The 18427-nt window shown below is 45.8% G+C and overlaps 1 protein-coding gene across 2 annotated transcripts in view; it reads left to right on the forward strand.

Moving 5' to 3' along the window:
* WLS (Wnt ligand secretion mediator) overlaps window positions 1-18427 on the forward strand; it is a 48275-nt gene that overhangs the window by 17736 nt on the left and 12112 nt on the right. For both annotated transcript variants that reach the window (XM_074831765.1, XM_074831764.1), the window contains 2 exons: window positions 8093-8365; window positions 18073-18197. In XM_074831765.1, the coding sequence (XP_074687866.1) occupies window positions 8122-8365; window positions 18073-18197 (369 nt within the window). In that variant the 5' untranslated portion in view covers window positions 8093-8121. The remainder of the gene's footprint in view (window positions 1-8092; window positions 8366-18072; window positions 18198-18427) is intronic.

Raw genomic sequence — 18427 nt, forward strand, 5'->3', positions numbered from 1 at the left:
CCACAGTCTACTAAGCCTGTAGGTTTGAGCCTGGCAGAGGTCTGGGCTGCTGTCCGGGCCACCAAATATCCCCTTCCATCCAGATGGACTCTGAGCTAGGTCAGGACTCCCATCACCCTCCAAATGAGGTGGAAAAGCCAGGGTTGCCCAAGCCAACGCTGTCACTAGAGGAGGTGCATGCACAGCCCGCTCCTGGCTCGCTCTCCACGGCCAAAGCAGGAGACCTGGATGCAGAACACAAGCTTGCGTCAGGGATCTCCCAGACTAGGCTTTGGTGCTTTGGACAGGTTCGTTTTTATGGTCTGAAACAAAAAAGACAGAGAAGCCTGTAGCATTGAAAAATCTATTGGAGATGACAGAAATACGGGTGTTCAGCTATGATAGTATGTCTGGCAACTCCCATTATAAATAACAGTGGAAATGGTGCCCTGGGGCTTTAAAGGACTGTGGTCTTGATGAAGCTTGAAGTCAAATGGGAATAAAGAAATACCTTTATAGAGGGGAGGGGGCTTCTAGGAGGCAGTGGGTTTGTTTTGGGTTTTTTAGAGATGAATTAGATGATTTAAATGTACAGCAATTCTGTATATAAAAGCTGCTGCAGTGTTCAGAAAAAGGCTTTCCTGTAGCTTGCGAAATAGTAACTAGTAATAAAAAAAATTAATTTAAAGACTGCATTAGTGGTCACTCTCATTAATGGTAGCATCAAGGTCAGGAAGGAGGGAGGTGGAAAAGAAAACTTCCATGCTGCAATACATATGTATTTATAAATAGCAAGTACGTATAATGTTATTCAGGTTTTCTCACTGTTCTAGTTGGAAAAGCTCAGTCTGTCCGATGATAAATTAGCTTGTTTATTCCTATCCTGCTGTTGGTTAGTGTAATGAAGCAGAAGTCCATTGTGTGTGCTCATTGGGTAGTGATGGCTCTGCACAGAAGGGGGTAATTGAGTAGAAAAGCAGAATGCTCCCGGTGCATGGGAGAAGTTAACACCACATGAGGTCAGTAGGATTCAAGCTTTAATCAATGTAGACACAATGCAATTGAGATTTTCTAAAGGGCTTGTTTATGGTGCAAGAGCAAGGGTCAGTAGTTAATTTGAAATGCTGTAGGTGTTCTAGATGAGAAGGTACAAAATATATATCATAGAGGTAAGTATTCATGTGGGAGCAGAGAGGGGATGTTATTCTTGTAACTGGGCTGAATGCCTTGTTTGCAGGAGTATGGGGGAGGGAAGAAGGAAAGGATTATCTGAGGGTTTATCACAGGAGATTTCTTAAAGATCTACTTAATTTATTGAAATTAAACTGAGTGATGGTGGCTCTTGTGCAAATCTAGGCATAAGTAATATTGTAAAATGAATATATTGAAAAATTGAGCTCGCTTATAGTAAATCTTTCTTTAACCTAAAGAGTTAAGTCTAAATACAGTGAAACAGTTGTGTTGTGTGTGTGTTTGGGGTTTTTTTTTTTTTCCCTCTGAGGTAAGCCCCTTTACAGGCAGGATCTTACTTTCTGCTTTTCTTCTCAGAAAAAGAAAAGGGCAATGAATGCTTACATGTTAATGGGGATAGATTGCTTCGAGGACAGTATAGCTGAAACTAAAGGAAAGCTACTTATGGTTGCACTAGAGAGATGTTAAAGCCCTCCTGGCTTAACCCCCATCAAGGTTTGAACCAGAGCTTTGAAAATTAAACAAAAATCAGTTCTACAGCTGCTCAGTGCTATTTGCTAACATCTTTCAGGGTGAGTCCAGTGGGCTATGAATGGTGCGGGAGTTTGTCTAAATGAGTCTGTGTTCCATTTGCCCTCGCCCATCCTCATATGCCGTCACCACCATGTTTGCAGGAGAGGTAAGCCCAAGAGATAGGTAGGAACAAGTTTTGCTTGTGGCACAAAGATGTGAAAGGGCATTTATTAAAGACTGGGAGAAAGCAGGCTTTCTTTTCTTCTCTCCTTCTCAAAGATCTAGCGGGTTTAACTTCATTTTTTTTCTCTTTTAAAATTTGAAGGTGAAATGTCATTTTTCCCCATGCTTGAAGATTCATTAAAGGTTCATGGCCGCCAAAAGGCCTCTTTACTGTTGTTTATTCTCGGCCTTTGTGTTCTGCCTCAGCTAAGCTTTGGGCCCCTAAGTTTTCTGTAGGGGCAGCCAAGCATCTGCTGTAAATGCGTCCAACAGCGTGAGGGAGCGAGACGGGTGAAGAACAGCAGAAACATCTGTGGGGGTGAGGGAGGAGCAAGACCTGGGAGTTCTAGGGAAAACCAGCTGTGACCCTTCTGAGGCAAAACGTGAACTGTGTTGGTGGTTGCGTCGTGTCTGTATGATGTGCTCCATGGCAGATGCCCTCGTGCAATCACCAGATATTGTAAATGCAGTTGCTGCTTGGCGTGGGGAGGCTTCACCCTTGCAGGAGAGAGCAGGATCTCCCAATGCCTCTCTTGATTCAGTGAATGGTAAGACTTTGTCAACCTGATCTCCTGGGTTGTAGAAAAAGCATTGAAAACTGTTTTGAGGAGTGAAACATGGCTATTTGTTATAGGGCAAAGATTCAGGGTGTTCAGAGAAGAGAGCAAACAAAGTGGTGACTAAAAATTTGAAGTGGAATATGTACTCCGTGTGTGTGCACGTGATCCAGCTGACAGTAATCTCAGTCACATGCAAACTCAACTTAATATTTAGTCTATATGTGGAATGATAAAAATGGGGACAAGGGGACAGCAGCAGCACATCAGCATCCTGGGAACAGTAACTATGTGCAGGACCTGGTGGGATAAGGCCCTGAGCACCCTGCTCTGACCTCCTGGCTGGCCCTGCTGCGAGCAGGAGGTTGGCCAAGAGGTCCTGTCCCATCCAGAGTAACTCTGGTTCCTCAGCGTCAAGCAGTGCTCTTCCCTTTGGACGGGTCATTTTTAATATGCTGGGCAAGGAAGTGTAATTTTGTAATATGAAGCTCTAGCTCTTTTTTGTAAAAGTGTGCAGTGATAGACAGGCCTGGATCCCCCAGGTCCCTTCAGAATTCATTGCTGTTTACCATTTTGCTGGGTATTTGGGGCAGGATGCTCAGTTTCTTCAGCAAATGCTGTAGGGTTTTGCTATGGAGGATATAGCAGGGACAGAAGGAGCGTTGGATGGTTTGGGGTGTCCCGTCCGTGTGAGGAATCATCTCTATTGGCCTCCACTCGTGCTCTGTTTAGTCTACATGAAGTGAAAGAATTTTGATTCCAGTTGAGATGTAGGAGAGAAATCCTCATGAGGATGGTCACCGGTGCTGAGAAACCAGATCATGGCATCTTCTGCCACATGAGGTCGTAAGATCGTTGACCTCTCTGACCAGTAGATATATAAAGTATGGTGAGATATCTCCTTCAAACCCTCGTATTTGGAGTTATTTTATAACACTGTCATCGTCTTAGTTTTGGGTGAAACACTGCTACCAGTTTAACACAAGACTAGAGAGTTTTGACACGAGAGTTTTGGGTCATTCAGAACTGAAAGCAATTCAACTTCAGTTCCCCCCTCAGCCGTAAATGTCTCTATCCCTTTTAACTGCTGCTCTTTCTTGGGGACATAACTTGAGAAAATCCATGTGCTTGAGCCAGTTGGCTATAGGCTATTTTCAATATGAAAAGTGAGAAAAGTCTCACTGAAACCTTTGCTGGAAATAGTATGCAAGGGTTGCTTCAATCTGTACGGCATAGCTGAAATGGCTTTGAAAGTTCATCAAAAGTCTTCCCTGGGAAATGGTGATCGCGCTGCTGAAAAAAAACGGGCTCGCCTGCGAACGCTGCTGCAAGGAGCCGTGCTTCTGTGGCAGGTCTGCTGTGACCCGTGGAATTTGGGATACCCTTGGGGCTTTTGCAGTGAGGCGGGCACCTCCGCAGCCTCTTCCGGAGGAGATGGAGTGGGCGGCCAGCCGGTTGCCACATACCTTTAAGACAAATGTGTTTATAGCATATACGCACACAAGGCTCAAAGAGGCTAAACTGTATTTGCTCCCCAAACTAGTATGAAAACCAGTGAACTGCAGAAGAGAGGTTGCTCAGACTGTGTTGGTTTTATTTTCGTGTGTGTGCTGGCCTGGGTTTTTCAGGAAGATGTAATGCAGGTTTGTCCCATCAGAGCTAAGGAGGGCTCTGGTGGTGACAGTCACCTCCTGCCCCCTTCCCATGGATGCAGGCACGCTGGCTCCTTGGAGATCCTGGCTATTGCTCTGACAGCGTTTGCTGTGAATCATCCTGTCTCTAAACTCGTCTGTGGGAAGTTTTTTCTCTTTAAGTAGGGGGGTTGGAAGTCTCCACTGACAGCGCTGGCAGCTCCAGCAGCCTCATGCCTATGGCTTTTGGCACCCAGCACCGCAGGGGTCGAACCCCTTGGCACGAGGGGTGTCTGCCCAATGCCTGCTCCCAGAGCCCGGGCTCCTTCCCGGGGACTCCCTGGGCAGCCCTAAACTCAAGCTGGGCTGGCTCCTGTTTGAGCTGGCTCCCAGAGAGCCACGCTCCTGATTGGCTTCTGCAAAACCCCCCTGATCAAAGCCCAGGTCCCTGATTGCTCCGCTAACCCCTCCAAATGGCACCTGCGCTGGCACAGCGAGCAGGCTGGGACACAAGCTGAGGCTCATCCACTGTATTATGCACAAACGTCTATTAATTATTTACAAGCTGGCATATATCATTTAATATATAAAGCTGAAGCATCTACCAGCCCACAGGCAGAAGGGCTGAAAGCAGCCTGCTTGGCACCACGCTTTAACTGAAATCCCTCGATGCTAGCTTTGTTTTGCATAGCACTTTGTAATACTGTTAGTTGACTTGGCTGCAGTTTCACAAAGCATTTTTTTTCCACTTGGTTCAACACTCGCTTGAATTTAATGGGAGTGGAGCCAAAGAAGTAATGGAAGCCAAGTGCCGACGTTTGTTTGGTGTGCAGTTCCCGACAAGGAATATATATAGTAATTGTCTCTTGCTCCTCAAAGCTGTAACTTTGGCAGAGGGGATACTTCAGTGAGCATGCCAAGTATTTAAAATCATAATCAGTCAGTGATGAAAACATGTATTTATGGCTATAATGAGTTGCATCAAAGCAAGAAACATTCATCTTCACCGTAGAAGTAACAATGTCTTTTAATTCAGAAATGCCTACTTTTAAATCACACAAAGACCTGTCAAGGCTCTGAGAGCTTGGCCTGAATGTCTGACTTATTTCACAGCAATATTCCTAATATTCACTTACAGCTGCAGTTTTAGCCATGGTTACGGGGTTCTGCATCGAGGCATGATAAAGGAATGTTGCACCGTTTTATGCACTTATGGCACATCATTAAAGTGTTCCGTAATCCTTGATTTGCAGCTAGATTTTGTTTGTTGAGTGCTTTATTTTATTCTCTTTTGCTGTTTCTTTCTGGCATATCAATGATTTGCTCTTTTTGGGGGCTGCTGTAACGTATGAGCTGTCTGTGGTTCCTGGAGGGCTGCTGGATGCAGGTGCAGCAGTGCTGTGTATCTGTGCTCACTTAGGCTGTGGGTTGCTAGTGAGAGCAGGTATGAATTTGGGAGTATTCCTGCTTGAGCAAATCCCTTTCAGCCCACCCTTTACGCTAGCATCGCTGCTACTTTTCAGCTAGAAGAAACTTATTGCTGTCAAAAAATTGAAAAAATGCAGTTTATAAACAACTGCTTTTTAATAACTTCCTCCCGACTCGCACGTTGAGTCATCTCTCCCCTGCCTGTAGGAAGGAGTGCGGATGTCATCTTTCTAATGAGGTGGCACGTTGGGGAAGATGCTACGCAGGGTTCCTGGCTTGGATCCCAAAAACCAATAGAGCTGCTGTTGTGATGCTGCATCCAAATTACAAGGGAGCCAGGTCTGAATCATCTGGGTGTAGTGCGGGTGGATGTTGGCGTGCTGAGCCCGGGGGACCCTGAGCTGGCTCTGCCCTGGTCGGGGCTGGGGGTGGCTGAGTGGGTGTTGCTCAGTTTTGGTTTGTTTTTCTCATAGAAATACTTGGAAATTTGTAGGTAGGGTGTTACTGCTTGCTGATGGAGCTTTCGGGGCGGGAGGGCTGTGATGTACTTGGGAAGTCCTGGACCATCTGTCAGAATGAGGATGGTGACAACATGGAAATAACCTTCTGCGGGAGCCTGGGGACTGGCCCCCTTAGCCCCAATCTTACCTGACCACCTTGTCATCTTTTCTCTGCAGACTTTCACCTTAAGTCATCTGTTATTGTCTGTGCCTGGGTATCTTTATTCTATGTGCTACTTATGTTTTAATTCACAGTATAGGGACATTTCAATGCTTATCGCTTGCATTAGAGCATTTTTACATTATTAGGTTAAACTTGCACTTAAAGTTTTGCATTTCAAGACTTATTTTCATTTTAAAAAGGGCCGGAGAGTTTGGGGGTTTTCATAAACATAATTTCACAAATTTGTATTACATAACTTTATTTTCTTCAAATTCTAGTGAAAACAGATATCAAGAACACTCTTTTAACAGCTTAAAAAGAAAGCGTTAACCTGCTCCATCTGCTTCGCAAAACCTGTGAAGCTGGAAGGAATTCATTACAGCATGTCCAATGGTACCTTCCTGGTAATACTGCAGAAAATAAGGCAGTTCTGGTTTAATTGCAGTGAAATGTATTGGGTGTCAAAATGTGAGCTGGCTGTTGTGCAAAAAAATACTTCTTTCTACGAAAAAAGGGGAGTAAATCCATAAGGAACAGGGGAATTATCGACCTTCTGGATGCTGGACTTTGTGACCCATGGAAACTCCTCAGGTCATACTGGGGAGATGAGGAACTGGAGCAGCTCTGGCTCTGCTTGTCTCCATGGTTTGCCAGTTCTGTGATGCATTAAAATAGTATTAAAATATTTATTTCCCAAATGATATTGGAAAATAGGGTAGAACTGCTGTCATAAGAAGGCTTTGTGTGGCAGAACTGCGTTGGAAATATATTTTGAGTTTTTAAAAGCCTTTCAGTTCTGGAGGTGTTTTATGCTGAAATTCTGGCTGAAGGTGGAATGCATTTCTTTTCTGCTTTCAATCCCTATTTGTACTTCAGAGTTGGACTGTTTCCTCATCGACGTAAAGCCTGAGTAGTATACTCCTCCGTAGTTTTAATTGTCTGATCTGGGAAGATATCACGGTCCCAATACCCATTTTCATTGTATCTTGTGCACGTGCACAAAGCCTCGTTGCTCGCTGTGGTGATGGGGGCAGTGCAGAGTTTGGGGAGCGTTTTAGAGCCAAGATGCAGCTTTTTTTCTCCCAGTATCTCAAAAAAACAGTGGCTAGGGGAAAAAGACAAATCTAATGGTCGTTAGTTCACACCTGACTTACAGCAAAAGGAAGAAATACCTTCGTAGACAAAATGTTTCTCTCCAGTTAGCAGCAGTGGGTAAGCAAGGATCTTCGGAGCATCGCAGTGGTGTCTGGCTTACCCTGTGTGTTCCACGTAGGGAGTTTTGGCGGGGCTGAGACGGCTCCCACAGCGAGCTTGCAGGCAGCAGATGTTGGTGATGGCCCTGGGCTGGGTTAAATGTGAAGTGGTGCTGCCCTCTCCCATTACCAAGGAGCCTTAAAAAAGAGTTGTGTGATTCAGCAGAGAGAAAAACCTTCCTGCCCAAGGAAACATGTGGCTGTGTGGGGTTCAAATCACTGTGGTAAGCCCTGTCCTGCTCTGCAGGACCACGAGGTTTAGGATTAGTTCATCCGTCTAGGTTTATGATATGGGCACATGCTTTGCATGTGGATTTGCTCGAGTGAGCAAACTAGAAGGGTGTATGCACAGAGGAAGATGCCAGTAACTCTCAGTATGATTTTGGTGTAGCTGAGGTATCTGAGACTGAACCAGCAGATTCCAGCTGCTTCAGCTAATCTAATTTGATCCCACTACAAAGTCAGTAATACGTCTGTAGATGTAATAAACTTAATTACTTAACTGCAAGATCAAGGAGCTGTGAAGGAGAATCATTTGATGCATTTGTTTTAAATTGCCTTCAAATAGTTGAATGGGGAGCTGCATATTTTGGTGGGGAAACCACTATATAAGATATCTAAAGATGCTAAAAATGTGGTTCTTTTCCATTTACAGCTCCCAGCCCCACTACAGCTGTTCCTTACATGTCAGTGAAGTGCATTGATGTAAGAAAAAACCACCACAAAACCAAGTGGCTGATGCCCTGGGGACCCAACCACTGCGAGAAGCTCAAAGACTTCGACGAGGCAGTGAGCCGGCAGATCGAAGCCAACGATATCGTGTTTGCTGTGCACATTCCCCTCCCCAGCAAGGAGATGAGCCCCTGGTTTCAGTTCATGCTTTTCATCATCCAGCTGGACATTGCCTTCAAGATGGACAATGACCTGAGTAAGTTGCTCTCTGTCATTTGTTAGGTGCTGACTGTGGTCTGGTTGTCCCAGGGCGTTTCTCTTAAAGTTGCTCTCCTCTTGCACCATATGTTAACTGCCACGGTGCCTCCGTACAGCGAGGTGGTGCAGGAGCCCGCTCTGAAGGTGGGAATCAGCACTGAGACATTTCAATCTCTCTCTGCGGGGAGAGCTGTTCACACTGTGCTAGCGAGTAGCGAAGCAGATGATGAGCGAGTTCCCTGTTAAAGTACGTAGACCATCGGCAACTACGCTGGTTTAAATCCAGCAATGCTCTTTCACAGCATATGCTCCTGGGTTTCACACAGTTTTTCAAAATATTCCGGGGTGCTGAGCGCACAGCGACGGTTCACAGCCCATCGTACAGCCCAACCTTTTCAGCTGCCTCTTTCCTCCCGCTTCCACGTGTTCCCATCCCATCCCTTGTGCCGGCTCTGCGCGAGCCTGGCCCCAAGCCACGTCATGCAGCCTCCTCGGCAGAAACTTGGGCTTGGCTGGGCGAGCTCTCTGACCGGTCAGCGGGTTGGGCTGGCTGCTGCCGAGCAAGGTGGTGCCAGGGCCCGCGCTGGAGTTCTGCCGCAGCGCTGGGGAGCAGGGACGTTCCTTCTGGAGGCAGCGCGTCTGCTGGAGCCGCAGCGTCACCTCGCTGCGCTCTCCTTCGGCTGTCTCGCTCTGTCAAGAGCAGTGTTGTGAGGTCTTTTTTTAAATTTGTATAAATGTGTCTGCCTCAAAAATCCTTTATATCAAGTCTTGTACTGGTTACCAGTTTCCCATGCTTTAAGCCATGCCATTCTGCTCTGTGTTTGCCAAGCACTTTTTTGTGATGAATTTCTAAACCGCAAGCCAAAGTACTCAGTAAATGAAATGATTGATCTGTAAGTTATATGAGGAGCTCATAAGAAGGAGTACTCATGTCTGAGTTTTTAAAGACCCGCTCTCCATTGGGCACCAGTTGCGGAAGAGTTGATGTATATTTACTGAGCCTTTGTCATAACTTCAACTTCTTCAGTTTGGGGTTGGTTGTTGGTGAACTGAAGTAGTTGCCCTACCTTTCATCAATCGTTGTGAGATGTGGTTTTTTGCTAGGATTTGATACATGCAGGTGGAAAGTACCTTCTGGCCTTGAAAATGCTGAGGAGATTAACTGGAAAACTGTATAGGTACAGGATTGTGGAACAAGCTGTCTTACTGGGATTCACCCTTAGTACCCAAAAGAAGATAAAATATGCGAAAAAATACCAAACCAAAAAAACCCCAAAACCCCACCAGCCCCCAAACTCAAATATAACACTGCAGAAAATCTGCAAAATGATGTCGGGAGCAGCAAGGGCAAGACTGGTCTGCCCCTTCCTGAAAGAAGAGTTGTATGTGTGTTTGCATGTTTTAAAGTGTTCAGGGGAAAAAAAATCCCTCTCTCTAACAACTATAACCTAACAATGAATAAACAATTTACTTTCCAAGCTGGTCTGAACTGGGGCTTCTGTAGCTCTTTCTCTGGCTGCAGCCTGCCTGTTGGTCTGGCTCTAGTGTTAGTGTAACCATGTGGTGGATGGGTTCAGGGAGCAAATCTGGTTTAGAAACTGGCTATGAAACTGGGGATGTGGATTAGCAATGTGCTGGTGCAGGGGGAGCTGGCACCTGCGCCCCAGGGACCGCAGCCAGGTCACTGTAGATCTGCCGAAGCTTTCGTGACAGCTTTGTGTCTCCTTTGCTGCCTTGCCTGCTCAGCGTGGACCTGTTCCTTCCTAGCTATTTAATGTATCATCATCAAGATAAGTGAAAAATGAGATTGTATAAAGCTTACGTATGTATGCTTATCCCTATAATTATCTCTACAATATAGAGAGAGTAGCTTTGTAACTTTATTAAGGCCTCAACTTCTTAGACTTCAATAGATGGTTGGGTTTAGAGAAATAACGCTTTGTTCCGAGGCTTTTAAAATCAAACCGCTGAGCTGGAGTCAGTAACTGGCTGAGCACCTGGGTGCAGGTTGCTAAAATGCTAAACAAGCTTTTGACAGTAATTTCTCCTGCAAGTGCAGAGAGCCTTTTCTTCAGGTCATTATTTGTGCTGTTTGGTGACCAAGTCCTTCAAAGGTGGAAACTTGTTTTGAGATTTAAAAGCAGAAGAGCTTGTCTTGGGCCACCCTCTGGGTAATAAAAGCAAGGTTTGGGGGGGAGCTCTACCACTTCTGCAGCTGGGAAAGACTCATTTCTGGTCATTATCAGTTCAGTAGCTGCTGGTGGTTTTTCTTTATAAGAAGCATTTGGAGGCGAGGGACATTAATACTTCTTATGGTGTGAGCTTACTTGGCACATCTTGAAGGTTTTCTTTCATTGACTGAAGAAAGTATTTTAAAACGCTATTTTCCTACACTTTGTGCCAAGCTGAAGGCAGATGTAAATTAAGTGTAAAATCTAAGAAACTAGTGAGTAACACATCTCTTGCTTGCTAGAGTGTCTCGTAACAGATTAAATAAAAATAAATCTTGTTAAGCCAAAATAATTGCATATGTGTGTGTCTATCTTGTGCTAACTTTGTGTTTAGAGCTTCATTGATCAGGTAGCTGGGATCAGCTCCTCAAAAGAGTCAGCACTGAAGATGTGAAATATCCTCATTTCTTCTTTTAAATTGACAATTCCAGTTTCTTCTCTCTCTAGCTTTGAGAGACCTCAAAGCCAGCAGTCATCCTGCTGTAGTTAATGCCAGCGGGGGCTGGTGCCAAACCAGGGACGGCTCCTGGAAGGCATCACAGCTGTGAAAGCCTCAGCCAGTCACTGTCGGAATGACCATTTAGAAGCTGCCTCGGATCATCCAGGAAAGCAGCATCGCCTGGTAACTGCAAATGCTTTTATCCTCCTGAAGAAGCCGGCTGCCTGTCTCCCTGGGGAAGCATCCTGATCTCCGCTGGCTCCCCAAATCCCACACCATGGTCCGAAGATGCTAAAGTCAGTGCTGGCCGTGCAGGGTCCTGGGCTCGGCCCTGCTCCCCAACTTGGTCTTCACCGGGAATGCTGCTGAGTCACATCTCAAACTGCTCCCTGCTTTTTTTCCCTCAAAAAATTGCTTCCCCTGCAATCCCTAAGAAGGGCCAACGCGCAGAACAAAAACTTGCATCCACTGTGAGTCTGCAGGCTCGGGTTTTCCAAGGGGGTGGCTGCCCATAGGGAGATGTCGGGGTGCTTCACGGCCTGATGCAGGCCCTCCTCATCCAGGCAGTGAGGGGGTTTTTTGGGGCAGAGGGAAAGGGCAGCCCTGGTGAGGTGCCCCGGGGAGCGGGAGAGCTGCCGCAGCCTCGCAGGGGCTGGGCATCCCGAAAGGGATCTGCACCCTTCAGAGGAGTAACCAGCCTTCATCGCCTTCGCCTTGGGAACTTGCTGTGGACTTCGGTCATGCAGATGTTTAGAAATGTTTTTGAAATGCAGATGTTCAGAAGCTGAGCTGTGTCCCTTGTGTTTATCCTTCACAGAAAGCTGGGAGAGACTCAGACTTGCTGTTTCTCTGAGGAAAAAAGCTATTTCTGTGCCCAAGCTGACCTTGTCCTTTTTTGATGCATTGTGCATTCAATTATTAAAAAACCCTTTCCAGAAGAGGGAAAAGCGGCGGGCAGAGAAATGAGATGAAGTTATCTTAAAACTGCCCATACCCCAATCACAAAAGCAACAGGACATCTTAGTGCTGCTCACGAGGATGGCAACACCTGCGAGCTGGGCCTGCTCTCACCGTGGTGCAAAACACCCTGTTCACAGAATCATCTTGGTTGGAAAAGACCTTGAAGATCATCTAGTCCAACCATTAACCTCACACTGACCATGCTGCTGTCCATCCCTGCTGCATCCCCAGAGGAGCAGCGGCCGTCCTCTGGTTTCCAGCCATAAGAAATTTCCTGGGGACAAAAGGCTTGTTTTAAAGCTGAAGTGTTACTCTGTTACTACACAGTTAGGTCTGGTTCCTGTCACTGAGTTTGAGGAACACCGGGTGCTTGCAGGGGAGGGCTGGAGGTGGGTTAGATCATGGAGGACCATTCTCCAAACCAGCATCTGCCCTCAGGAGGACGGTCCCTGCTCCCAGAGAGGACGAGCAGCTGTGCCAGTCCCTGGAGCTGTCTTTCCTTCCCCCGCCGAGCAGCACTGGGGTCATCCTCGGATGGGCTGGCTGGCAGCGAGTGTGCAAAAACCCCCTTTTCTCAGTGGGTTAGCAGTCATCTCTGTTCCCTGCACGCCAGGTTCACTTTAAAAATTCATCCTTGCTTTGCTTTCGTTGTTTGTTGGCACATCTTGTTGCTGCGCTTTCATGGGCAGAATACCTCAAGAGAAGGGTGGGAGGATGTGCTGTGAGCTTGGAGGGGATTTCTGGGGTGTTTTATTTATTTTTTGGGCTGGTCTGCTGCCATGGGTCTGGGCCATTTGCATTTGGCAAGCTACACTGTTCTTAACAGGGAACTTCAGTCCTTCCCTCGGAGCTGCTTTGCAGCACGACCTCCTACGTGCCAAGAAATAATTCAGTGGTATCCGTCCCTTGCTGGAGCAGGGACTTGGAGGCTGCTGGCTCCCTGACTGCCACAGCCTTCAGGAGCCCCCACAGCCCAGCTCCTCCCCTCAGTTTTACCTTGTGGAGAAGTAAACCCAAAATTGCTTAAAATTGAGTTGATATCTAGGAATGCAATGTCCCTGAGGAGTGCGAAGTGATGGTTGTGCTGTGCCGGACATTAGATAATGACACTTCTATCAGATGGCGTAAGAGTATGGAGGGGCCTTTACAGTTCTTCAGTCTAAAAAAAACCCTGTTTTCTTCTCTTTTTTATGTCTAGTGAACTTAAAATGTTAGTAAGTGAGAAAAACTTCTGGTTTCTTTGCAGTTGGAAAGTAATTGTGTACAGTTGTATGGCTGAGCACTGCAGACTCCTGTTCAAATTCATCTAATTTTGGTCTCTTTGGTAGGTTTTGTAATTTGAGAGAGCAAGTGAAGCATGGAAGTATAATGCAAATAACTCTAGCATTTCTTCTGTTTGCTTGCATATGCTTCTTTCCAGACAGCTGTATTAGTATGCAGCTGGCACAGAGCCATCTTCTGAAACAACTTCTCTATTTTTAGACTATTGTAATGTGAGCGAAGATATCCCCTGCCAATATCACACTTTAAAGTGAATCATGGAAAAGATCCTGGGTGCTGAACGTTTGGCAGTAGAATGCCAATGTGAAAAAAATGTACCGGTGGTGCTCAGATGGGTGTCGGGGAGTCCCTCGCTGTAGGGGGATCCTGGTTCTGACCTGCTTCAGAGCATCTTGTAGCCCTGCCAGTGGAGAGTCATCGAGAAACTCAAAGCGGGGAACCCCAGCAGGAGCCTGTCTTCTCCTCATTGGCCATCCCTGGAACACATACTCATCTAAACAAACCTGTCTCGTTTCTGTAGGGTTTTTAATATAGTCCTATGATACTGGTGAGGCTGCCACTCTGCAGTTGAGCTGCTAATATCAAGAGGGGATATACCAGGCTCCAAATTATCTAGATATTATCTACAAGGTCTGTGAAGGGAAGGTTAATCTGGAGCATGCCATGAGGAGGTGCTCTGACATGGTCCTTGTGAGATGAAGTCTCCTGGCATGGGTAATTTCATCTCTGGGTGCTGAATAAGACAGAAATTTCTACCTACCTATTTCTGCCTTTTATTGTTGGGAAATTCTGGAGATTCTTGATTAACATGCGTGGAGGAACTGAATAATTGCTTTTCTCGAACATCTTAGCATCTGGGAAGCTGAGCACAGGTTTGCAGTAGCTTTTTTCTCTTCTGTCCTTCCATGTATTCTTCCTCTTCTGCTGTGGCTCAGCCTTGAATAATTAAAATACTCTGCTCACTCTCAGCAATTCCAGAAATAAAAACTGGCTTGACCGTCAGCCTCTTGCCTCCTGTTCACTCGTCCCACCCGCTGTTTTGATGGTAAATAACACACCTTTCTTTTACCTTGAAGCCAAGACTGGTGGAACATCAGCTGCTGCTTCTCTGCCTTTTCCCCCGTGCAGCTATGCCTGCCCAGGCACGTAGCCTGCCCTTGGCATTCAGAGGACTTCAGGAGTGTTAATGCTGTGCACGAAAAGGGCGCACACACCCCAGATTGTCTTATTCACCATCTGACAATTTTGTATTCATGTGAATAAGCCATGAATCTTCTTAAAATTTAGTTCTCTGCCAAACAGTGTGTCACTGTCCTTATTTTTTCCTCTTGGACAATGGGGATTGCTAATGAAAGGCCGAGGGTAGACTGGCGTAGGACTGTTGTTCTGCTGTGCTGAAATACATACATGTGTGTATATGTATGCATACATATATATGTATTTTATGTTGACAGTCTTCAAGTATCCTTGTGCAAAACTTTTCTAATGCGAGATGTTACCTCGACGCAGTGACTGATGGAAATTCAGAGGGAGTTTCTAATCCGTGAGTCTGGAAAGGCACACACTGGTGTATCTCCTGCCTTCTGGTTTTCATACTCGATGGCAGCAGCAACATTTGGATTGCAAAGATGAAATAATGAAAGCTGTTTGTGTTGGATTTAATCCCAAGCATTCCAGTTGGTTTTATGGCTTCTGAAATGAAGTTTGTAGTTCTTTTTAGTTGGGCCAAGTTTAACCTTATGTTCCCATTTATCTGTTTTGCTGGTCTTCTAAATAGCGGATCTGAGATGGCAAATTCCTGTTTCATGGAAACCTAACTAATGGCTGCTGTGGGAAGGAACTTGATATCAATCTGGCTGGTATAGATCACGTGCGCAAAAAAAGAAATGCTCAGAAAAGTCTTGATGCATCCACATCAGATGCAGAACAGAGCCACCTCCAAACACTGTATAAATAGCAAGTCTAAACCACAGATACCATCCACGCCCCTTCCCATCATTTTGGATGAGTATGCCACCACATATTCCCAGCAAAAATATAACTGAAAAAGATGATAAATAGATGGGACACGCAGCACTTGAAAGAGTCATGCTCACTTGTAGACATGAGACAGCCTCCCTTCGGAATTATGAAGACCAGATTTTTTTCGGAGCTGAACTTCAAAGCTCATCAAGTACTGATGTGCGTTTGCAGCCTGTTCCCATGCGCGGGCTGCTGCTGAGAGAGCTGGCAAGGCCCCTTTTCATACGGTGGGCTCCTGGCGCGAAGCTCAGGGTGTTGGTGTCACCTACGCCTCCTGCATCCTCACGGGACAGAGCATGTAGAGGCTCTGCCTTTGCAGCGACGCAGCCCCCATGGGGGGGATGTGTGTGGTGGTTTGAACTCAGCTGGCAGACGGACACCACGCAGCTGCTTGCTCACCCTCACTGGCCGGGGGATGGGGGGAGAAAGGGAGACTGGTAGGTTGAGATAACAAACAGTTTAGTAATCATAATAAAATAAAACAGTAACAATAATAGAAGGTGCAAAGGGGTGATGCACAATGTGATTGCTCACTGCCTGCTGACTGATACCCAGCCTGTTCCCAACCAGCGATCCCGAAATACCAAGATCCTGCAGTCACAATCCCAGAAGCAAGAGAGTACCCTCCTCCTTCCCAGACTCCCCTCCTTTATATACTGAGCATGACGTTACGTGATATGGAATATTCCTTCAGCTAATTCAATTCCAGTGCTCTGGCTGTGCCTCCTCCCAGCTTCTTGTACACCTGCACATGGACAGGACATGGGGAATTGGAGAGACCTTGATCTCTTAGCAACAACTGAAAACATCAGTGTGTTATCAGCATTATTCTCATACCAGATCCTGTACTGAATCCACAGCACTATTCTAGCTACCATGAAGAAAAATTAACTCTATCCCAGCCGAAACCAGGCTAGTGTGTCTGTCAGCTTAGGTCTCCACAGACGTGTCTGACCTCGGGAGCGTGCCACAGGGCGCTCGCAAGCTGTGTGTAGCGAGAGCACGGTGCTTCGATGCTGGCACAAGTGGTTCTGCAGCCATCTCCCAACGCTCCTCTGCGGTAGATGGGTCTGTAACCATCTTCCAATGCTTCTCCATGGTCTATGGGTCAAGCCCTCTTCCAGCTCTTCTCCACGGTAGATGGGTCTGTAGCCATCTTCCAATATTCTTCCAACAGCTGTAGCTCTCCGAGTTTGGTAATCTGCAAAAAGAGGCTAGGCTGTAGCATGCATGTGCTTGTTTCAGAATGCGTTCCTCTTTCAGAGCCTTCCCTTGGATCTGTGCCTGGTAAATAGGAGGATTTTACATCTGGTAGAGCTGGTGCAGACTTGCCTTGGGTTTTTAAGGTATGTTTACGTAACGCTATTTCAGCTGTAACTCTTGATTTCATGAACTTGCTCAGTTATGACACCTAAATAAGTCTGTTCCAGGCCCATTTCCTTCTCTCAGAGATGACCTCTTGGCAGCATCCTAGTAAGAACATATTTAAAAGCAGTTATACCCCATATACACTTACTGTGAACGTGTCCAGGAGAGGATGAGCTGACTGTTGCCATGCAAATTACCTGGGCATATAAACTCTGCGTGTGTTTACTGACGAGCAAGTTGGTGCACCTGTAAAGGCAGAAACAAGTCAGCACTGGTGTGGGCATGGAGGGGAGGGCTGCAGAAGTCTTACGTAGAATGACTTAAGCTAAAGAATGCATATAGAAACCATCAACTCCATCATGTGCAGCCGTTTCTGAGTTTTTTTTCCAGCAAGGCCAGCAGAGCTGAACTTCAATTTTTAAATTTTCTTTTTAAAGGAACTTTGTGTAGTGTTTTTGTATTACTCTAAGAATCCTGGCTTATCTTTTAAGAGCAGAGGATCCTTGTTGTGGTCAATTTTGAAGCAATTTGTACTTTTGGTGATGCATTTTGACTTCTGCCAGCAGTGTCTTTCCCTGCCTCCTCCCTTCCCGTCCCACCTCTGCGACCCTTTTGTTTCTTTCATTTAACATCTCTCTAGTAGAATACATCTTTGTTAAGTGGCATATTCTAGACCTTTCTATTCAAGATGTTGGGCTTCAGTGTTTATGGATGGTGAACCTACAGCCATAAGAAATCTGAGGTTATGTTGATAGGTGACTTCTGCTATCATGCCTAAATGAACGAAATGCACCATTAGTTGCATGGTTTCTCCTTTATACCGTTCATCTAACCCTATACAGTTGTATATTTCACATTTTTTGTGGTTTTCTACAACTAAATGCTATTTCAATGTTGATTTAAAGCAAATCCTATGATGCAATATAGCTGTTTCCTGACGTGGAAGGACCTATTGCACACCCTTGCGTTACCTGCAGAAGGTCTTCCTAGAAGCCTGTCTTATTGTCCCTCTGCCAGCCCGTGGTGGACAGGCTGCTGGATTGCTTCTTGGCTTACTCTCTGTCTCTGCAGCTGTCTAGGTTCCAGTTTTATATGAATTATTGTTTCTAATGTTATATGAATAAATAATGCTCTTCACCCACAACCATAATATAAGCTGTAAGTCATGATATGTTAGAAAGATGTCAGACCTTCATGACCAGTAAAAATTCTTCTCTACTAGCAAGGAGATAAATATTTTGAAAAAGGTAATTTGATCTGTATTGTTTGGAATGCAAAAATTTCCATTCTCCTCCATAGCTGCCTGCCTCTCAGAGGTCATTTCAGTGTCTAGAGGTTCTCCCACCCTTCTGATGTTCTGTACCGTTCCTCTCTAACAAGCCTGATGTCTCCTTACTCTTGCAGAAGAAAACGCAGAAATTACCCTGGACGTATCATTAGCGTATCGTGATGATGTGTTTGATGATTGGGAAGAAATAGCACACGCAGTAGAGATCAGGAAGCTGAAATGCACCTTTGGCTCACCAAAAGTAAGGTGTTTTGATGGTGCTGGAGGTGGGGAGGTGTGGGAGTGAGGTGGGAGCTGGCCTTTTCCTGTACTTCATGGTGCTCTGAGTTGTTCAGTCATAACTTTCAAACATATCAGCTTTCTCTTGGCTCAGAATCTTTGAAAACCTGATGAACTCCATGTGCAATTGGTTCTGTTGGGCGATGCAAGAGAAGGGGGTGAAGTCGGAGGTACAGTTAGAACTGTAAGGAA

The sequence above is a fragment of the Strix aluco genome, chromosome 8 (genome assembly GCF_031877795.1).
Source record: "Strix aluco isolate bStrAlu1 chromosome 8, bStrAlu1.hap1, whole genome shotgun sequence".
Taxonomy (NCBI): Eukaryota; Metazoa; Chordata; class Aves; order Strigiformes; family Strigidae; genus Strix; species Strix aluco.